The sequence below is a fragment of the Condylostylus longicornis genome, unplaced genomic scaffold (assembly GCF_029603195.1).
Source record: "Condylostylus longicornis isolate FDR11 unplaced genomic scaffold, ASM2960319v2 ptg000135l, whole genome shotgun sequence".
Lineage (NCBI taxonomy): Eukaryota > Metazoa > Arthropoda > Insecta > Diptera > Dolichopodidae > Condylostylus > Condylostylus longicornis.
In genome coordinates this window covers 13,137,263-13,162,294 of record NW_026578103.1, presented here as the reverse complement: position 1 = coordinate 13,162,294, position 25,032 = coordinate 13,137,263, and the positions used below count along the sequence as shown (strand labels likewise).

Sequence of the window (25,032 nt, the reverse complement as noted above, 5' to 3'; positions counted from 1 at the left end):
ATGTGATTAAATTTTTTCATTTTTTAATACATAACATAAAATGAGTTAAGATTTAAGAATATTGTTCTTGTTTTTAATAAAAAAAAAGTCGTGAATAGCGAACGGCCTTCACATCTTTTTGATTATAAAGAAGCATTAATTATTCATGATGATGATAGGCACTCATATATTTCTATATAAAAATTGGAATTCATATAATGTTCACATAAAGAAGAAACTGTACACATGTGTATGGTTTCTATATGACAAAATTTAAAGTGATTTAATTTAAACATGAAAAAATTTTTCTGAAAATAAAAAAAAAACCAGAGGATCGGAAAATTTTTAAAAATTTTTTCTTTTATATTCGAAAATTTCATCAGAGTGGTGGGTACTTATGCTGCCATATTTGAAGATTAAAGAAAAAAATGTGACAAGAAATAATTTTGCAAAATCTGAAAGAATTTCGATTTTTGTATAGGTACCATTTTTAATTTTAAACTATAAGATTCAAAGGTAAAATAATTTAAATTTTAATTTTAAGGAAAAATACGAATTTTCCACGTGTAACAATTCCTCATTGTTTCATTTGCATGCAACACATACTTATATGATAGCCTGGTTACATGGTAAAATCAATTAAAAAATGCATGTCGAGTACTCGAACCATTGCCTTATATTTTTGTAAAATTAAAAGTTTATTATTACTAATTATGCTGTTACACCACAAAGTCATTTATATTATAGTCATATTATAGTCATTTCTTCTTCTTATTTAAATGTTGAGAATAATATGGCAAAGAGAACCTGAGTTCACTCAAAAATCAACTTCGAATTCGACGCTGAATTCAAATATTAAATATGTATATAACTTAATCTTAGACCATCAAATTTTTCGGCTGTTTTGGGTTATAATAATTATTATATATACTATAACATTTATGCAGGATGTTTCGCATAAATGGGTAAATAATTTCAGGGATGTGTCATCCAATTTCCAGCCATAAAACGAGTGCATATTATATATACTGCCAAATTTTTCCTGCATGTAAAAAAATGTTTATAACTTCGGAATCATGTGAAATTGAGTAACCCGTACTCGCTACTGTACATACATCCTGTACACATACTTGTAATATAACATCCTGTATACATACTTGTTGGTCACGTAAGGTAGTAAAGGTTTTACTAATCGATAATGGTTCCAATTTTTCAAATCTTCTTTTAATTAAATTTTTAGTTCTAATTACTTATATAATTTAAATTATACTAGTATAAGACAAATTCCATATTAAATTTGTAAAATAATTTTGACCTAGTTTCAAATTCTCAAATTTATTGTATTTAAATGAAAATATTGTACTGTACATATATTAATGTATGTATATAGGTAGGCATAGAATTAAAAAATACTTGAAAATAATATATAAACGTATGTGTGTACATTTTATGTCATGTTGTTTTTTTAATACGAACAACAAAAAAAATCTAATTTGCATTATGCAATTTATCTAAAAAACATTATTTTTACAATCAAATCATATTTTTCATTTTAAAAACAATTCAGGATTATTGGTATGCAAAAACAAGATTCACAAGAAAACTTAAAAAAAAAAAAATAATGAAATTTTGATTTAATTTTTTTATGTACATACAAAATTTGTATGGTGTCGTGTGCACATTGCACATGTCGTAATACCCCACATATGTACACATAGTTGAGTGTCTCGATTGTCAAAAAAATGCTGTCAGAAATTACCTGTGTGTCAGTTTTTTTTATTTTTTTGTAAAATAGTAAAAACTCATAGAATTTTCAATTGTGGTTAAAATAGGTTTCCTTACTACATAATTTCATTTTCGGGTAAAAAACAACAAAGCGAAATAAATATGGTTTATATTAGCCTTTAATTGTCAAAATGCTGTCAAATATTATGCATGTTATTGATGATTTAGTTTTGATAATTTGGTGATTTTGATTTTGAAACATTGCCAAGCTACGTAAATATTAATGTACTGTTTAGTTATATAGGAAAGCATTTTCTACTTTAGTTTAAATTTTACTATTAAAAACAATACGGATTTAAACAAAAACAAATGATATATAAATAAATTCTTAATTCCATTTCATTGAAAACGACATTAAAATTTTCATATACTAATTAGTATAATAATATACATAATTTCTAAAAGTATCACAACAAGGATAGATATAAAATATAGAATCTGTTATTCTGTTAGATAATTAGGTTTGGTGATTACTGGCTTGAACTAGCCAACGCTTCAGTTATAATAATATAATTTTTTTTTTAAAATAAAAAGACATTGTGTATATTTTTATTTCTGGCATCCAATTCAATATCCAATAAGTAATTCAGCCTCTTTATATCGATTGTGGCCCATGCATGTTGTTGCCTTATTCCCATCTAAAGTTATTGCATATAGCCCGATGCCCACAATTATGGAATAATAGTAGTCTCGACGCAGTTGCGTATTCTTTCATATCTCACTGTTCTATGTTGACTACAACTAAATTGTCTATTTAATTTTAAATAATGTAAAATTATATATTTAACAATACTGTGTTCAAATCTAATCTAGTGTTATTAGTAATATTATTTTTTTCAATGATATTATTTTAAAGAATATTTGGTTGACTCATACAAACCTATTTACATTGCTGTTATAGCTTATTGTTGTTGCTGACTATAGCTTAGCTATGCAATATCTAATTCCCAATTACATATCTATAACAATATTATATTAAATTTCAATAATTTTAAAATGTATTGGACTTCATTAAAAATTTTATTTTATTCACTATGTCATTTCCCTGATATTTGGAAATTATCACTGATGGGAAAATTTATAAAACTCTAGTTAAAACTCAACAAAATGACGTAAACCCTCTTTGCACAAATACTTGTACAGTACAGAATTATAATTTACCTCCGTACTTATATTTTTGCTTCCAGTAATTTTTAGTATATTAATTCTAATAATAAGGTTTTTGTTAATTACCTACAGCAAATTAAATATTGTTTTTTAAGGAAGTTCATTGGAAATTTGTAAAAATTGTTTTTTGTAAACCTACATTTTACCTATAATTTTTAAAGGAAAATTTAATTATTTTCAGTTTCATCTGTCATCCTTGAAAATCCTCAGTTTCAAGGCTCTTAATTTCCTTTTACACAATTTCACTTTAAACTTGCATATTTGTACCTTAATTAGTATTATTTTGAATAACTAATTACGTAAATGATGCAGGATTAATATTTGAAATTGTTCTTGTTGTATGAAATGAGGCTTGCGCAACAAACCAAAAAAATTAATAAAATCATAATAATTTCTTGGCAAGATTTTAAAAAAAAAAATTTCTTTTCTTCTAGCAATTAAGAATTTACGAAATTGAAGGAAAAGAAGAAACCAAACCATAATCAAAAATTTTTGAAACATTTTCAATGAAAAATATGTTGGTTTTATCCGCTTGATTGATTCTCTTAATGAAATTACAAAACAAATTCAAAGGAGAAAAAAAGATTTTTCAATTTTTTCTCAAGCAGCAACTTTTCTTGAGGAAAAATACAGAAATAATTTCAAGAATTTTCTAATGCAAATCAAAAAAAAAAAAAAAAAATAAAAGTAAAAAATTCTTTATTATCGGCATTCAAATTAGAAATTTTTTTGAAATGGAAACTAAAAATGTAAGTAATGCGCAACAAGTTTTTGAGATAAAAATAAGCCCTGAGAATAAGCCCTTCCTTTAACTAGAGAATAAGCATCTATTCTAACTTCTACCAAAAGTTTTGTTAGCCCTTAGCCATCCGGACTTATTATCCATCCGGACGTATCAATGTGTAAATCACCCATCCGGACGTATTAATAAAATTCAGTAATGCTTTCATTTATTTAGTCTAAATTCAAGTATTTAGTCAATTGTTTATTATTGAAGAATTTTTATTATTATGACACAAGTATTAGAACTGAAAACAGAATTTCTAAAAGCATTTTTTGCAATATGGATGTAAGTGGTACATATTTTACTTTGTAATATGTAAAATATAGCACACAGAAAAAAATTAATTTATTTGGTATAAAAAAAATCGATTACTGGAACAAGGTAAAAGATTAAATTAAAAAAAAGCTTTAGCAAAGCAATTATTTGTAAAATAGCTCTTTTCCCTTCAACAAGTGAATAGCTTTTATATTTTAATTTTTGCATTTTTCGAAAAAAAGATCTAAAAACCGGTAAAATAACAGTAGAATTTAACTGTTAATTGCATTATTTTATCGCTATCGTCTCGCTTTTATGGGAATTTTAAGAAGGTTCGAAAATATAAGCCGCCCTAATTTTAGATTTTGGTAATTCGGAAAAGCAATAATTTGGAGGGAATCAATAATTAAATTATTTATTAATGTCTAAAAATTGCTAAAGTTCAGACTTCTGCAATTTACCTCTTATAAGAGAAAAACGATATCTAAAATTTGAGAAAACCGGGCTTAAGAAAACGATTAATTTAAACAACCATTGTGTCATAGTAATATTTAAACACCATGTTTCGCGACAGGAAAAGAAAGTTGTTATTTTTCTGTGTTTAAGGAATTTGGAAATTTTTTGTAGTTTAAATACAATAAAATTTTATAACGCATGGACTGACGAACGGGCAAAAAGAATTAAGCTAATAAGCAGTTTTTTTCCCAATTTTGTTATAGAAAAAAAAGAATACTTAAAAAATTTCATTAAAAATTGAAATGCTTTTTAAGTAAATATAAAATGGAAAAATATATTACAACAAATAGAATTTCAGATACGATGGAAAGCAGTACTTAACCCATTTGAAAATAGAACAATGTGATCGTATGCGTAAGAGCGCATTGATTGCAAAAATCTATTACTCGTATTATAAAAAATGACATGTAAAGCAATTATGTAATAGAAAATAAGTTAATTTGTTTTTTTTTACATATAAATGCTGTTTAAGAAATGCAAGCTCGCATATTTAAAAGTACAATTATCTATTGTTCTCATAATTATTTATATGGGAATAAGATTCTAACTTAAGTTTTTAAATTCTTCTACTAATAGCATTTCGAAATAATTAAACCTACATTCAATTCAACAAGAAAAAATAATTTTCATCTACAAAGGCTCTTGTCTACTAAAAAGTTGCTTACATCTTATTTAAAAAATTAAATTAAAAATGATTAACTTGAATTATTTTATGGGGTTTTATCCTTTCTAGCCTTAAAAACAATCATATAAAAACTTTACTGTATTCCTACTTCGAATATTAACACTCAAATGTCTGAGCTTTTCATCAGCCACCTTACATAAATTACATAACATGACATTCGGACGATTGAACAAAATAGAAGTGACAGGATTTAGGATTGGTAGAAGCAATAATTTAAAATTGAAAAAAAAAATATAATGTTATTGTTGGCACCTGTTTTTGTATTTTTATATGTTTTAAAAAAAAATTTAATAATGATAATAGCGTCATACAACCACTCACATATTGTATGAACGTTTAAAACATAAAACTTATTCAATATTTAAATTTTAGTTTATAATTATGCATACGTTTCCTATGACAAATGAAATATTGTTAAAACATGCTAGCTTTGTCACAGTTGGTCAATATGGATTCTTTTTGGTGAAATCAGGCAGCAGACAGTTAAGTTTTCACCAGGGATCACATTTAAACAGCTTTTGTTATTTCAACTATAAGATTTCTGTTTACGAACAAAACCAACAACAAAAATTTGGATTCCAAAAATTAAATTTATATTAAGGAGCTTATTTAAATTTTTAAAGGTGTTTCAACCAGCAACTTAACTAATATTCTCTGATTTCGAATCAAGCCCACAAAAGATCTTGTGTACCTAACACTCTATTTTAAGTAATCGGAATAGGTTTATTTAAATTTGTTAATATTGTTCAGAGTTAATATTGCGTTTTCTATTTAAAACTATAACACAATTAAATATTTTGGAGTTTTGAAGCACCTTATGATTCCTAAGAATCATTTGATTTTCATTTTACTTTAAACGAATAAATTTATATGTTGAATTATGCCATATATGTCCTGAACAGGTGTATGTACTTACATACATACACGTCATGTTAATATTTCACGAAAGAATTTTCATATTTTTATTATTAAATATTTCCTTTCAGCATTAAATTACTCAATTTACTTTCTACATTTTATGTATATATGTGTGTGTTTATAGATATTTTACTTTATTTTTGCAAGTTTAAAATGATGAACACAAAATATTGTAAAAATAGAAGAAATAAGAAAAAATAAATTGAAAAACTTAATCCGAAATATTTTGTAACATTTTCCTTTCTACATTATTTTACGTACTATACAATGCGGTGGTGGTTTTAATATGAATCATGAAACATGGGAGAACAATCAGATTCTATGGAGGTATGAAAATTGAGAAAAAAAAAAAATAAAATATAACTTTTTAAATTTTTTTTTTAAATAGAAAATTATTAAATTTTTTCTATGAAGGTATTCCGTCTTGAAGAATATGAATTGTTCCGCGTTGAAGAAACAGAATATTTTTGATAATATTGTGTAAAAGGATACCTTGTTTTATGTTGCATCCAAATAATTCAGTCTCATACTCTATGACTTTTTGACATTGGCGGGTAAAGTAATCAGTTAAAAAAAATTACACAATTACTTTCATTATTTTTTATAGAAGAGCTTTCATTAATTCATGTTCATTAATATTCTGAATAAGTTAATATTATTGTCCTAGTATATTTATTGTGGAAACTTAATTTTGTTCACTAACCTCGTTCATTTGCACACCATACAATTTCATTGGGAATAAAATTGAACCAAACCAATGGTTTGTAAAGAATCAATTTTTCCTTGAACATGTGATAAACTGCTTTTAAAAACTATAAAATTACTTTTATTTATATACGAAGAAATATCAATATATTGCATACTTTTGGGATTATCGAAAGAAAAATGTTTAAGGAAACGTTAATATAATAGTTTGATTGGTTAAGTGAGTGAGATAAGAAAAAAAGTTATACTTTTTAATGGCCTGGAAATTAATCGCTCTCTTTTTGCTTTTTGGAAATTTGAAAAAGCTTGCAGTTTCGAAAATATAAGTTACCGAAAATTTTAATTTTAAGAATTTTGAGAGGCAATAATTTTGAAGGCCGTGGACCTGGAGAAAAATTTCTTCTAACGAAATAAACTATTCATTAGTGTCGAAAAGTTTCAGATTCTTACAAGTAGCCGTCTAGAAAAAGGAACATATTAAAAATTTGAAAAAAAAAAATTATTTCAGATTAAGATTAATTTTAACGGACCATTTTGTATTTTGTCGTCATATTTTAACAAGAATGTTTAATTTTTACCAAGTAAAAACTAAATTTAAAATTGTGACATGTGTACTTAATATTTCAATTACTTATACTACAAAAATTTTTGATTTTTGTATACAAATTGCCAGAATTCTTTGTACAGAAGCTCTTTAGCGATTTGATTTATCTCAACGTGTTAAAAATATCAATAGCCTCAATCTGTTTTATTAAATTAATTCTGAAGAAAAAAGTTTCAAAATTTTTATTTAATTCAAAAGTATAATAACCCTAATCCTTTATAGTATATGCATACTTGTGTGCCACAAATCCTATTAAAATAAATGTATGTAGTTGTAAACAATAATATTGCACATGGACTTTTGTTTTTCTTAGAAAAAAAAAGGATTTTAACTAACAATTTACTTTTTCTAGAATTCATTTTAGAAAAAATTAAAATATAGTGTTCAATCGAAAACAAACAAGTGAATCAAATATTTGCATAAAATTCGATTTTTGTTTTTCTCTCTTTTTAATTTAATATCGTCAATTTATTGATCATATGTGGGTTACAAAATATTTCAATGCAGAATGTTTTACATACATTACTTTTATACATAGGTATAATTACATAAATACATGAGTTCTCATGTGGACATGGACTAACCAGAGTTCTAAACAAAAATATTCAAAATTGAAAAATAAGAAATTTATTAAAAAATTTTCATATCATTGCTTATCATACATATAGTACAGTGACATATTAGAAAAATACAAAAGTATGAGGACATTTTGTAAACAAAATTTGTATATATAAAAAAGAAAATGTGCTTAGCATGTGCTTCGTTTAAAATATTGAAATATTGATCGATGCATAAGACAGTGTTTCAATATTTCTAATTTTCATACCTTCCTTTAATGTAAAATCATCATAAAATTCAAAGGAAATTTGATTTGGTGGAAATTTAAAATAGTAAATTTCACTCAATTAGAAAATTAGACTCAATTAGAAATTTAAACATAAATTTTAGGTAATTTTTTTATTCCATCTCTTAATTGATTCGGCTTTAGATTTTAAAATTAAATTTAACAATCAATAATGCGGAAATTTTTTGAAAGAAAGTAAATTCTTTCTTCTATACATTTATAATGAGATTTCAATTTATTGAATTCAATACAAAAATTTGAAATTTTTCAACTTTAAAAAAAAAATCTGCAAGAATAAATATTCGCAATTGTAAAAAATAAAACTTTTAATACAATTGAGCACTGATAGATTGTAAATTAATACCTATATTTAGAAATTTATAAAATGTAACTAATTAAGCATAAAAATTTTTAATTGGCTTTATAATTATGAATGAATGATTCTTTTTAGTTTTTAGAACATTTGTAAATTATAAATTTGCGCCTATATTAAATTTATGAATTTCATATAATTTGTGAATTTTCACAATTGTTCTGTCAGACTATAAATTCAACTGTTCACATATTGAAGAAGAAATATTAAATTATTCAGTGTTCTACTCACCCTAAACTGAAAATGAGTTTTACTACTTCTAATTAAATTCACAAAGTATTCCAAAATATCTAATTACTCTTTATCAGACACTTGATATTTAATTAGGAAAAATTTGAAATGATAACTAGGATTACGAACAAAACAACTTCACTCTAATATCGATTTTATAAAATATTGTTGTAATGCTAATATTTTTAATGGTATAAGAAAATTTCCTTGGAAATAAATATAACAATTAATTAGTGTTATAGTACAGTCTCCATTCGGTGCATATAGAATAGAAATGATCTGGAATTTTTGTTACAAGGTGAATTAAATGTTATATTAGGGGCCTATATTCACAATAAAATGTTAAATGATATGTTTAATAATCTGATATTGAATATATTATTGCAAATACAAAAAAAATTTAATGTTATGCATTAATCATAATAAAATTTTTGTGGAAAATAATTTAAAAAATTTTATTTATATTCAAAATATTTTTAATAATTTAACTTTTATCGAAATTCATAAAATAATTTAATTGGAAATGAAAATAAACAAATCTTTGTTAAAAAATCTGGGATCCTCTATTGAAGAACTTAGGATGAATTTTTTCATCAAAATTGTGTAGAAATTTTCACATTGAGCATTGAGGATTTTAGACCAAAATTTATATTTAAAATTTATTTTTTAGGTGAAATTTTACAATTAAAAACCGGAATATTCAACTTAAGGATCGTTCACAATATTTATGACAATCTCTGAGGAACGAGAAAAGTTGCTCAAATTAAATATTTTCCGAGGAGCGAAACTTGATAGAAATTTCCGGTTCAACGGAATTTCATGGAAAGTTTTAAATGTAGTATGGAAAATATATTGCAATTTTCACTTAGGAGTTCAAAAGTTTTTCCAGATGAAAGTGATAATTTCTTTTTCCATATATTCAAATTGGTATGAAATTTCTTAGTGAGTATTATGTTACAGATAATTTCAAACTTGCAATATTAAATTGCAATGTTTGAACGAATGATTCAAACGATGGCGAGTCTTGTTTCGGGCAATCTTACAGTATTGTAAATGGACCTTAAGTAATTTTTTCCCCGTAATTTCAATTATACCATTATATTATTTATACATTATATTATTATATGTTACATGTGTATGTATGTAAACTATCTATTATCCTTAAAACAAAATATTTAATGGTTTTCCTGTAGAAAGTAAACTGATCAAATCTATATTTTATAAATTAATTTTCTCTTTGGCAATAATAGTTAAACTCTTGCTCTTACATGTTGTGTAGTAATGATATCCTGCAGCAATTTAAATAAATCATTTATATATACTACAAAAACATAATATGTATGTATGAACAGAATATATACAAGCTGCACAGTATTATATAAAATATAATATTGTTCAATTTAAGAGAAAATATTTTATTGTTATTATTTTTATAAGTACAAGTATTATGTTATCATGTTACCACAATATTTCAATTTTCACAAAAAATCAATTTTCTTCTTTTATTTTCAATTAGTTTTTAATTTCAATTATGTACTTGAGTTCTTGTAATTCTTGTTACTTATTTGATTGTATAACTCTCAAATTCATATCCACATACACTTTGAATTCTTAATAATATATTATATACAATACATAAAAATATATACATTCATACTATTCATATATGGGTTAATAAAATATATTTTTCTTTCTCTTTCTTTTAATAAAATTTTCAGTTAGAAAATCGTGCACTTCGTTTACGTGAAGTAGCTACAGCACCACAACAGTATTCTGATGATTCATCATCAATAATTGGATCATCAACATCAGAACAAAATAATATTAAATTAAAATATCAACAACAATATCAACAGCAACGGCAACAGTTACAATTTCAATTTTTATCGAATGACGGTGGATTGCAACAACAACAACAACAACAACTACTACAACAACAACATCATCAACAAGGACACTATAATAATAATAATGACGATGCAGGTGTACAAATTGATGGTAATAACATTATTATTCAATCATCATCACGACGTATTGGTGGTCTTGGTTTAAGTGGACTTACAAATGGTATTAGTAATTTAATATCAGCAACAACATGGGATTATTTTGATGAAGCCGGTTATATTAAGGGTGGTGCATTACGTTTTGGTGAAGATCCATATGTAAGAAATCGTTTTAATCAGAAAGCAAGTGATTCATTACCAAGTAATAGAGAAATTCCAGATACAAGACATCCAGAGTAAGTAAAAACTTTCAATTTAAATTTTTAAATTGTTATAAGAAATTCACTTTTATACTTTATTTACGCCTTAGTGAAAGTTATTCAAATTTTTATAGGGTGTTTTTAACCACTTGAAAATGTCATCTGTAGTATAGCGTATGAATACATATGTTCTTACTTAAACATAAATCGTAAAATTTTGGGTTGATTTACACATATCTATCCATTCGTCCTTCTGATCGCACGATCACTCAAAAATCGATCAAGGACACCTGTTATTGTAATTTGACAAATTCGAACAACAAGTCCTGGTATACAATCGCATGATAAAGCTCGAATCATAATTTTAAATATTTGAAAAAATAAAAAAGCTAACAGCATAAAATTTGACAGCCATGTGTCCAATTGTAGATCAAATATATTCTAGAAGATGGAATCTCTTGACAAATTTGGCAAGCTGCTGTACAATCCTAAAATATTTTAGATATTATTCAAAGAACTTGCTTTTCACACATTTTTTCTATAGTTCTCATATATTTGCAGTAGATCCTGGTTTTATTCCATAATTTGTAATGAAACAAAGTACTATATACGTACATATATTATAACAAACAGCGAGTAATTTAAATATGAGGTTACTTTTATATAGCAGTATGTATTTAGTAAACCTATGCACCGTAAAATTTTATTTTGCATATTATGAGATCGATACTGCATGTAATCTACAGAATATTATATTTTTTATACAAAAGGTTGTATACAACCGTTGAACGGAGGTATAAATTAAGTAGCTTTTTGAAAAATTAAGTTTTACCACACCATGATACAAAATTTTGTGTTATTTTTTTAAATTTCAAAATTTTACTTAAAAATTTTTTTTTTTAAATTTCATCCTCAGTCCACTTTATTTACATCGCATTCAGTGAATAAAAGTGTTGCCTTAAAGCAAACCATTCTATTATTTTATTTTTATTTTTATCTTCCATTTTCTTTAATTTATGTATACCAGCTGAGCCTTATAACCAATTCCTTTAAGCGAATTCATATACATACATACATATTACATACATAATAAATTTTTTATTTTATGATTTAAAATTTTTCATAATTGCCAAGGATTGAAGAAGCTTTAAAGCGTTTCAATTCTTTTCAACAATTTATTATTAATTTTAGAGACACAAAAAAAAACACATTATTTCTTTGTTTTTTATTAATTTTCTTTTTTCATCCCCTCGCAGACTCTTTGAGACCGTATAATGATTAAATTGTCCTGAATCTGTCTAGATAATTTTCATAATTGATTTCCATGAAATCCTGAACATTTTCGCATTTGTGTTAACTATTCTATATCATTGTCTTCATCTTAAATTTCTCCCGTTATATTTTGCTTTATTTTATTTTTCATTGCCTCACTGGTTCAGAATCTGAGAATATGTATCATTTGAAATTCATAATGGAATACGGCGAAACTAAATATTTGCTTCTAATGATAGAAATTAAGGTTAGAAAAAATAATATAAATTTGCTAGGTTCTATCTAGGAAAACGTTAAAAGTGCAAAATATCAAAATTTTATTGAAATTTTTTCCTTAAAAATGAACAACTAAAAAAACTTGTAATATTAGCAATAAAATTTTGACACAAGTTACAAGGAATAGTTGTTTTTAGGCGGAAGAATTAGCCGAAGAAAATATTATGACAAGTATCTACTTGTAAAATGTAGTTCTAATATATTTTAAAATTAATTTTTACACCTTGTTAATAAAGTGTGCTATGATTAGCATTTCCAATAAATTGCTCGAGAAATTATCCAAAGTTCAACGTAAAAATTTACTTTACTTACTTTTTTTTCAATTTTTGATAATTTTCAAACAACTTGTCAATTTAGAAAAAAATTCATTATCGGGAAAGCAACGTAATGAAAGTTTTAATCTCTATTTTTTTTCCTCTTTAATATTGTTTGCTTTCTTAAATATCAAAACAAACACAGAAAACAAAAAAACTTTAAGAGAGAATAATGAGAAATTAAAATGGAAAAAAAATGTAGGCTATATAGAATCATGGCAATTACAATGCTAATGGTGACTTTTCTATTTATTGTCATCAAAAGTTTTTCTTTCAAAATTTTTAATCAAAAAAATAGAAGAAAGTAAGAAAATGAAAATAAAAACACGAAATGTGTGTAGAAAGCGTGAGTTTTTGTTTTGAGCAGTAAAAAAACAAGCAAATAAATACGACAAAAATCTTACATTTCCATTTCCATTTTATGTTTTTGTTTTTTTTATTTTTGACATTTCATCGCTGCTGTCGCTTTTTAATTTTCTCAGGAAACAGACGAACGATTAATTGAAAAATTATTTACACATTAATTTATTGTATTAATTTTTGATTAGAAAAAAATTTTCCATTAAAGTTAATCTTGTGGAAAAAAAATATTTGATAGATTCGATTTTAATTTATTAATATTGAAATTTTTGGTTCACAATAGGAAATTTTTAATTTGTTTTCATTTTATTGCTTAACAATTAAATCACGTTTACTTTTCTCATATTTTTAATTATTTCAAGAATTCACTTTTGACTACTTGCTTGCAAAATGGTAATTATGTGTAAGTGCTAGTAAATTAGAAAGGAGAAAATTTACGATATTTACGATTTTCCGAGAATTTTAAGCTTACGTTAATAAATTACAATACGTAACTGAATGAAAATTTTAAAAAATTCACTCCATTTTGTAAATTAATAATTTCAATACTGTGGTCATTTGTTATAAACCTTCGAACTTGTTACGATCAAGACCACGGCACGCAATTTTTTTTAATCAAAATTTTTCTTTAATCAAAAACGTTTTCTAATTAAGAATAATAAAGCAATGCAAAATTGAGTGAATTTTTAATCCCAAAACAATTTATACATTTCTTCTTTTATGCAATTTAAATCTTATTAAATATTTAATAAATTCCATCAAATTTAAAATATTATAACCTAAATTTTTAAATTTAAAAAAATTTAACTACATTTTACTTATGTTCAACTTCTCATTTCACATGAAGAAAAATTATTTCACATAAAATTTCAAAACGAATCCCCTGAACCGTAAATAAAATATTATACATAAATAAAAAAAAAAAATTCTCTAAGATATGGCAATCCGTTGGTTGAAGAAAACTGTTAGAAGGAGAAAAACATAATATTGTAAAATCACTTCACGCAATGATTTTATGAACCGTTATATTACTAACATCATCATTATCATCTTCAATGACTATTTAAGTGTACATAAGATTTATTAATATATTTATATGTATACATATAACCTACTTATAAGTACATACTTACCTATAAAAAACGAAATCAGAAAAAAATTATCACGACTTTTCATTTTTCTATCATTATTCATTTTATTTGACCATATATTCATACTTAAGAATTTGATTCACGTATAGCATGGGCATTTAGAATTGAAAATTTTTTATAAGTACCTTCATCAATTATATGACATGCCTTCTAAGGGTATAATAAACTTATCCTAGAAACATACACATGTTTAGTTTAAATTCGAATTTTTACAAATATTTTGTTACATAATTTTTTAGTTTCATTCAATAGTATATAACACTCTAAATGTACGTATACATACATACATACATGTAACAAACGAGGTGTACGTTATAACAAACTGCTATACAGTTAAAAAATTTGCTACGTATATTTAGATGACATTTCGATAGATGACATTTTTATACGGAAAATTATCAGTATAAAAATGTATATGTTGTTTTTTTACTCCTAAATAACCGAGTTCTACAACTTCATCCAAAAAAAAGAGTTCAATTTCTATTTACAAAACTACTCCTAACTTTTGTGGCCCCAGACTAGTTCACAGTGTTATATTTGTTCTGAATACAAAGCAATAAGAGAGCAAAACAAAAAAGCAATATCGAAAACAAGTTATTTCAGAAAATTTTTTATTCTCTCTAACAGAAGAATTCAAAAGGAAGAAATTCTACAATAGTTAAAACAAATGAAAAAGAAATTTCCATTTCGAATCACAAATATCTACTTACATACAATAGAGAGACAAACATTCATCATCACAGTAAAAATCATTTTTTGAATGATTGTCAAGGTCGTAATTTTTCTTTTTTATTTCTTTTCTTTTTTTGATTTTCATCATTGAAGAAAACTGGTTTAAATAAAAATGAAAAGCGGAAAAAATAATTTTTTTTTCTCTTTTCTCTTTTCAATTCAATACTTTGCTTGCATAACAATTCTTTTATCACTCTCTTTTTATAATAAATCTGTTTTCCTGTGAAATTTTTCCCCATCAAGTATAGATGTGTGTATGATTGTACGCTTGTATGAATTTTTATTTATTGTTTATAATTTGTATTTACACTTACTGTTTGTATAAATGTATATGTGTATTACTTTATTTTACGAAAAGAAATTTTTTATTATCGTATAACAACATTATATTTTTTTTCTGTGTATAGCATTTTTCTTTTCATAAATATTCATATAACAGTAACAGTGGCACAGTTATAGTATGGTAACATTTATGATCATATATGTATGTAGATACAAAATAATTGTAATGATAACAGTATAACTTAAGATTTTTTCTTCTAGCACATTAATCATCGTTCATTTGCTCATTCATTATTTCTATTTTTATTTTTATTCATTCATTCGTTCATATTATTTTGCTGCTTGAGGCAATCTTTGTTACATATATAATGTTCTTGAATATAATAAATACTTACAGTCCATATTATTTATTATTTAATGTATTAAATGCATTTATGAATTGTTTATAATGTATGCTTGTATCTATAGGTATGTATATAAATATGTTCTAGTTAGTTTGAAATGTAAATATGACTTTTCACACACCAGTAAATTGAGAACGAGAAGAGTAGTATACACTTTATTCTAAAACAAGTGCATAATATTATGTATCTAAAATTATAATTTAACAAATATAAGTAAACCTAGCTAAAAAATGGGATTGGAAATTATATAAGTGTTTGAAAAATTTTAATGAAAATTGTAGAGTTAGTTATAAAAATTATGTGTGTTTTGCTAGCCTAATTTTGAATTGGTAAGCAAATCTAATTAATTTCAAAGAAATTTTACTAATTTCCATAATTTGTAAAATAAAATCTGTGAAATTATTGTCTGAGATATTTCACGCTTAGAACATTCAATAGGAATTAAATTACAATAAATGCATTGATTGATTTTAAGCAAATTTCGATTTTGCTTGAATTATTCGATTACCCAAGATATTAATATTTAGCAGAATTTAGAATATAATTGCGTTGCTAAAGAAAAAAAAAGTTTGTCGAATAATCTTAAAGCATCTTGCAACATTATATTTCAAGATGTATTGTCATACAATGCATGATCGTACATTAACTCTTTCAAACTTACTTATGAAGGTTTTCTTGTTCCGTTTTCAGCATTTTTTGTTAATAGCTTGTTTCTACACAAAATTTTGCTTAGAAATATAATTTTGTTTTTAGGTTAGTACTTTGCCAACTTTCTAATTATATATGTATATTGCATAATCATACTTGTATGTTCTTTTATACAAGCAAGTATGATTATATTTAGATATATAGAAACCAAAATTTTATGAGCCATTTAATAAAAGCTAATATAGGATAATGTTACAATTATGCTTGCCTTAATGTACATATATGTAAGAAAATGTATAAGTTACCAACATTTTTATATTGAAAAACATATCATTCGTATATCAACAAAATCATTATCATCATTATCATTAACATTATTATCATCATCATCATGCTTTTATTAAAATCTTTGAATACTTCAAAAATATGTATGTACGTAGCTGTATGTTTTATTATTATTGTATATATAAAATGTTTTGACAGCTTAGAGTCTTCTTAATGTCATAACAAATAAAATAAACAAATTATTTATGTCATAACGCTTTTATTATATTTTAGAGCATTTGTGATTATTGTATATAAGTATATAAATGAATACTATGTGGAGACCTTTTATTCTTATACTATTATAGAAAATATTTGATTGACATTATAATTGTGTTCATACTTCATATACACGCATCACCTTAATGAATAACAATCAAGACTATTTTAAATGAAAACACTCCTAAACATAAAAAAATTATTAATAATGTATGTAAAAGTGATTTTTTAATATTAATGTATTGAGTTTCCTCTTTATTTTAATTATGGTAATGTTTTAATTATTTTTTTATTATAACTGAACGACACTTAAAATAATACCCACATTGCAATTTATTGAAATGTCAAAATTGATAAATATTAACCATGATGTATAAGAGCTTAGAAAGCACCTCAGTAAATATTATGTATACTTGTGTAAGTATGCATGTATGCCTTTAAAAGTTAGATAAAATAAAACAGCCTTCAAAGAAATTTAATCTAGTTTAATTATGAAAAAATATTGCTAATAAATAAGTATGTAATTTTGGAAATAAAAAATACTCTTAACCTATTTTACCAATATTGCATACATCTAGGAGAATTCTAAACTTGGCGTTTTGTTTTTAAATAATCATTATCATACCTTCTTTTTAACGTTTTTTTTGTAGAAATATTAATATTGATTTATTACATGACTACTAAATTGTAAATTGTTAAATCGTCTGCATGACTTCTAATTTTTGATATTACATCTTAAATAATACTCAAATTACACAACTGCATTCTCAATTAATTATACAATTACAAATGAAGGGTATTATAAATATTCTCTACTGTCTGTAAGGCTAAGAAACAGCGGTCTGAGATACAGACAAAATTGTATATTTTTATGATCAAACGCCGAATCATCCGCTCCAACGATAACTTAAAAATTATTTGAGTGAAGTTCACTAAATTTTTAAAAATTATTTATAATAATAAATGCCGGCAAACTATTTAAATTGAATGCTATCGAAGCAGTGCTTCACCTAATTGCAATACAACTTTAAAATTTATTTGACTATGTCGCTTAAATTATTTCACCCCTTGTGGTAGCTTCCATACAACTTCAATAGTTATTTGGATATATTTTTTGGAAACTAGGGTATAATTTTTAGGGTACAATACTAAAATTTTGTGTAAACAAATATGGTAATATGACCACCATTTGGGGTAAAACCTGTTGAGATATCATGGGCGCCTATTATAGCTGTCATGCAACTTTAAAAGTTATTTGGCATTATCTCAGAAATTATTGAAGCTATAACATAGAAATTGTTATCACACAAGCAAAATCTATAAGAAGTCGTTAATTCCTTATGGTAACTGTCAAATAACTGTCAATAGTTCTTTGATCATATCTTAGAAACTACTGAAAATTACACTAATATCTTAGCGTTACACTCCGTTTGTAATTCTAAGATATAAGATTCTTTAATATACACACAATATAAATTCTTACTCAGAATTTATATCTAATTATATATTCTATGTTATAGCTGTCATGTTGGTCCGTCCTAGTGATTACTTAAAAGTCGATAAAGCTAAGACCTATATCAAATTTTCACAAAGAGTTTATGATGTAGTAAATACCGGAATCATATTACGTACGGACTTGATTTTACAGTTTAACCAGCTTTCATACAACTGCGCCAGATCATTAAAATGTTGACATGATCAACTCTATTTTTTCTAATTTCTTTATAAATTTTCTCAAAATTCATGATTAATGGTCCATTTTATGATTCTACTACAATAAAAACTGTAATTATAATTTCTTGATTCATTATGCAAAATATTTAATTTGGAAAATTTTAATTCAAAAAAAATTATTTCTTAATAAGTAATTTTCAAAAAATTCTTTCATATTCTCATACAATTGGTTTTGTCATAAATTTTAATCGACTTCATTTTACATAAGTTTCATTTTATATTTAATATATTTAATATTCATATATAGTATATTTTTCCTTTTTATAGAGTTTCGTCATGTGCAATAAATTTAAAATTTCATTTTATTATTAATCTTTTGAGCTATGTATGTATATACAGGAAAATTTTCTACGTCATGTCATATTAAAGTCATGCATATTTTAAATATAACTTGAGTATTATAGGTATATGATTATTATTAAATTTAAGTTCTTTGTCAGATTTATATGCTATTTGATATAGAAATTCACTTAAATATATACATACAAACACATTATAATATAATTATGAATACTGAAAATTCATAAATGGTTTTTCTGATAGATTTTTCATAATTTAAAAAAAAAAAAACAATATTTTTAACAAATATAGAGAATATTTGTATATAAGCACACACTAATACATAATAATATTCATACACATTATCGTATATATATATCGTAGAAATCCTTAAAATTTTATGATAAAATCATCTTTGAATTCTACAGTTTTTTTTTTTCTTCTATATTTGTTCTATATAAAAAAATTTTCTATATCATAATCTTTTTTTAGTTTTATATTTATGGCATATCATTTTTAGCACGTAAATGCATAAATCTTCGGAGGATATTTTAAGCATATAATATATGATTATTCTTAATTACTTACTATTAAAATAAATGATATTATAGTTGTTTTTCATAGAAAAAATATATAGAGAAATTTAGTGCATCTTATAATATAAAATATATAATGGAAAAATCAACATTGAAAATTAAGATGGTGTTGTTTCCATTCGCTATTTAAATCATAACATTTTTATGAAGCACGAGTTAGTTTAAAAGAATTTTCATATAGTCAAAGAACAATTCATAATCCAATAGAATTTCATTATTCATAGAAGAATATCAATGCATTAAAAATGAAGATTTAATAATAAATTGGTATTAGAAAAAATTAAAATATGTTTTAGTATTCAAGAACATAAAAGTAAAATATTGATTTACGACTAGCACTTACAGAATTTTATGAAGTTAAATTTAGATAAGGGATTTTCAATTTCGGAAATGATGTTCAATTTTATGATCTATCTTTAAATTAATCTTAATAAATTGACTTATAATCTTATAATCTAAATAAAATGACTATAAATTTTTTCTAAAAATAAGAACGCTGTATAAAAGAAAAAAATTGCATATTTATGGGTTCTACTTTTAAATTATCAAAGCAATATTATTAAAATATTACCGATAGATTTCAAATTATCACAGAAATATTACAACAGATTTATCGTAAAAATTACTTTGATTCCATCAAATTTACATCACAAATATTCTTTTTCTGTGCAAATTTCTTTCAAAAATAACACACAAATTTCTTGAAATTTTCATTTTTAATACATTTGAACATTGAAAAAATTAAAAATTCTTTTTGTAAGCAAATTTCTAGAAAAAATTTATAGACTGTGTTGGGAAATAACATTGCTCACTGTCAGACAATCAACCACTCGAATAAATTGAACGGATGCTTTCTTTTGTTTATGCTCAAAATTGTTGGCAAAATATAAGCGATATATATATATATAAGAGTTTATGTGATTGGATATAGCACATAATATGCGGTTTCATTTATAAACAAAAAATTACGTATCATGAAGAGTCGTATTTTGTACGCAAATATTTTACTAAATTCAACACATGTGCCATTTCCAAAAATAGTTCATTCTATATTAAGAATTTAATGTTTTGAAAAATGCAAACAACATAATATTTAATTGGCAAAGCAACATTTAAAAAAACAAAAAATTAAATATTTTTATGAAAAGCAAAATATACACGGTTAAAAATTAAAGTATAAAATAAGAACAAATTTTACTATTCATAGAAATAAATAAATATAAGTCGTAATGATCTAATAAGTTGTTTAAGAGTTATTGCTTAATTATAAGTAACTAAATTAGCTAAAGTTCTATTAAATTTTTAAAAAATCCGCATTAAGATTTTTAAAAACATACTAGTTTCACACGTTGTATTGAACGTTGGCCAATATTTTGTTGTGCAACATTATCATTTTTTGTCTTTGTTATAATCTTAACTGCCATGACTTTAATATGTAAATTTATTTATATTTTTATATGTTTGTATAAAAAGTGTTCTAAAAACTTACCTTTCCAGCAGATTTAAGTTAGAGATGTTATGGTTCAGGCGTCTCATTTCTATAATGACTAAGAATTTGATTTTATCAGCCAATCATTAAATCCCTCTCATTATTTATTAAATGTGTAAATAAAATCATTTATCGTTTAAATACGAGATTTATTCAAAATTTTCAACTGAAAAGAAAATTTAAAATAATTCTTTTAATAAGCTGGAACTTATATGATATAAAAAAATTTTTTATACGAGTATGTACATAAGCTTAAAAGATATTACTCGTATTATACTTAAATTTCTAACAGTGTAACGAATTAAAAAAGTAAAAATATGCAAAGAGATGAGAGCGAAAAAAAAATATAATTTTCATAAAATGTGTAATTACACATAATATGCAAAGGGGAGCATTTATTTTTGCACTAGCATAATTAATATTCTACTTTACTTAATAAATTTACTATTCTATTTTTAAAATTTATAAAAAATATTTATGCATTTTATTAAAAATTATAACATTGTATAGATACTACATTAATACTATGACGTTTAATTTGTAATTAAACGCCTCCAGTTCGAGTTTTTAACAATTTATAAGTAATTTGATGCATTATAAGTATAATTCAGTTAAAAAGGTTTTAAAATCACTTTGAGTGCTTGATATTACAAAGGAAATCCATTGACTAAATTTTTAGAGCAAAAAAAAAAAACATCAAAACAAAAGCATTCAACCCACCACATGTAAAATTTTTGAATGTTTTTACAGACCTCATTGTATACAATCAGATAGGTCATGTGATGGCACCAAATTTTGCGAAGGGAAGCGAAAATAAATTACTTTTAGAGAGATGTCAGTCTGTTGGTCTGTCGGTCTGTTAGTCTGTCGGCTTGTCGGTCTGTCGGTTTGTCGATCTGTGCACTTGTCGCGTATATTTCAATTTGAGCTGAATCGATTTTGATAAAATTTTATGTGTGAGTTTATTTTGAATATGGCTCGGATTGGTAAACTTTTAGGATCATTAGACCCCCCGAACTGGACTTTTTGGTAGGCCAATTTTACATTTTTGTGCTTTTAAAGAGAAATAATCAACCAATTTTCTTGAAAATTTAATATTTGAATTCGTGATATTAACACAATTAATCCGTAAATTTTTTGGAAAGATCAAGGCTCAGAAACCGATCTACGAAACAGATTGCTGGATTTTTTTCAAATTTGATATTTGAGTTATGGTTGTTACCGAAACTAACTGGTGAATTTTTCAGGAAATTCGTGTAGCGAAAGCGAAACACTACTAACGGCCAAAATTTACACTTTTCTAGATAAATTTTAGCAATAAGCTTGTTAACTTCCTTAAAATTGAAAGGAAATATGTTGAAAATGAATTTTCATAAACTTCTGTAACAGTTTCACTAAACTAGGCAATATGCATTACGGTCGGTTATGTGCTGACCACATCAGATTAAGCTTACTTCATTTTAAAAGAATTTTTGTATATTTATATCAAGCAAATGGTTATTGTTATACTCGTACAATACAAACAAAAGTAAATAAAATATAAACCATCTTTATTAAGTATACATATAAAATTAAAACATTTTAACCATAGTATAACAATAAAAATTTTGAATTTCCAGTTTTCTCCCGTTAATCTCATTTTTTTATGATCTTTAAATTTTAAATCTTTATGATAATTTTTACGATATCTTTTTATTTCTCACAAGAGGGTTCTGTACATCAATTTAAGCCCTTCAAATAAAATTGAATCATACAATAATAAGTTTTTATTTAGAGTATTTTTACTGTTTTGTATAGAAGAGCATAATTATGCTCATAATTATAACCCAAATTTAATAACTGATTATGGTATAGTGTATGAATATTCGCGACTAATACTCTTATTATAGATGAATTCATTACGTTGTACTCAGCAGAGTTACATATATTATGTATTTATAAGTTTATTTTAAATTTGATGTTCTTACCATAAATTCTACTTTAATTTTGTTCGATGTTAATGAAGTTTGATAAAAGTTTGTGGTATAAATAACATTAAACAATCTCCAAGTCCAATCAAATGAAATCAATGAACAATATTAACATTAACATCTTGTTTTACATATATTTTTGGACACATTACAAATTTTGTTAATAAATAAAATTTATTCTATTTCATAAAAATTATTACAAATATTTTGCCTCATAGTTTTAAACATTATTGTATTGCTCATAATTCATGTATAAGAAACTAGAACATATTGTGTAAACATAAAACCATACAGTAAATTTAAAATAATTATTTTATCATATTTCTTTGTAAAAGAAAGAGTTTATAAAGCATTACATAGCAATTCTTCTCTCATAATTTTAATAATTGTCTCATATCTTAACTTTCTAAAAATTTTTTAATTTCACAATTTCAAGATTTTTAACTATTCCCTTTGGGAACATATTTATTCATAAGTTTTCTTTTCAGTATTAACATGCTGTGCCAATTTGTAAAATTAATAAAAAACAATTTAATTTTCTAATATAATTTAAATTTAAGAGATTATTAATTAAGATTTAAAATCCGACTGCATTAAAATTAAAATTTTATTTAACAACTTGAAGTCGAATTCCTTTGAAATATATGTGATTGTTATTAAATAAAGTGGCTATTAATCGATCTGATAATATTTTTAAATTTCTAAAATTCTAGTTTTAAAAGTAATCTGAGGAATCGTTGGTGTTGTTGTATGTTAGCTGCATAATGTTGATTTTGCAAATATGCTGCAAAAATATTCTATCAGAGCGTTTGAGATTTTTAGATAAATACTCGTATATAACAGTAGCATAACAAAAGCTGGAAAAAATTGAGTAAAACTTATAAACTATATATGACTATGGTATTTTCATTCTCAAGCAAATGCTTTAACCTATAAATTAAGCATTTGAATCTCATTCATCTTGAAACTCTCAAACGAACAATATGTAATTTAATAAATTTATAAAAATGTATCAAATAAAGTACAATGGCATCATTTAAATAATATTTATTACCAGCATAAATCTACATATTTACATACATACATTTAAATATTATCCATATAGCGTGCCTTTTGTAAATTAATGAAAACAAAAAACAGAATTGAAAAAAAAAAACAAAGATACTCACATGATGTCAGCAATTGAATTATAAATGTTTAAAAATTTTCAAAAGCAATATAAATAATTTGACTTTTATAATAAGCATATTTTGAAGAGTAATGTGATTTATCACTCTTTCAGTCTGCCGGTTCTTGATTTTCTGTAAACATATCTTCCTTCCCATTTCCAGAGATAGATCCCATTTTCCAGATTCTCAAAGTTAACAATATGTTTTCCATAAGTCATTCATTTGACTTAATACCCAATAGACAAAATTTTTAAGATTTCCAATTGGATTCCGCACGAAAAATTTCGTGTATCGAAAAAACTCTTGCACTTTTCATGATGCATAAAGTTAGGAGTTGTCTGATAGAGTTTTTTTCATATGGAAAAGCTTAAAAGGAAGAGGCTAAATGCTGACTAAAAAGTTTTTATTAGCAAAACATGAAATTAATTTGCCGCATTTATCTCTTTTTCTTTGTATTAAAGTCTTATGAACAAAAAAACAAATTTTTAGAACAAAAGTTTTTTAATTTCATTTAAAACTCAATTCTGACTTACAGTTGTCATTAATTATATTTCACTAAGCTTAAACAAAACCGTCTGTTCAAAATTTCAAATTTATGCCGAGCTGCGTAGATGTGTAGAAAATTGCTAAGAAGCAAAATTTAACCTTAGAACTAAACTTGTTTATAAGACAAACCAAGTACCAGGCAAATAAAAAATGTAATTATGTGAGCTCTTATAAGCGGATCTAGCTGTTTACTTAAACTGACCATGTTAAGCCCTAAG

At 24.5% G+C, this 25,032-nt stretch overlaps 1 protein-coding gene across 1 annotated transcript in view; it reads left to right on the top strand.

The window, feature by feature from the left end:
• The first annotated feature begins 6,389 nt into the window (after window positions 1-6,389).
• Window positions 6,390-25,032, top strand: part of LOC129615197 (polypeptide N-acetylgalactosaminyltransferase 2) — a 33,096-nt gene continuing 14,453 nt past the window's right edge. The window contains exons 1-2 of the mRNA XM_055530296.1: window positions 6,390-6,416; window positions 10,556-11,085. Coding sequence (XP_055386271.1) covers window positions 6,390-6,416; window positions 10,556-11,085 — 557 coding nt within the window. The remainder of the gene's footprint in view (window positions 6,417-10,555; window positions 11,086-25,032) is intronic.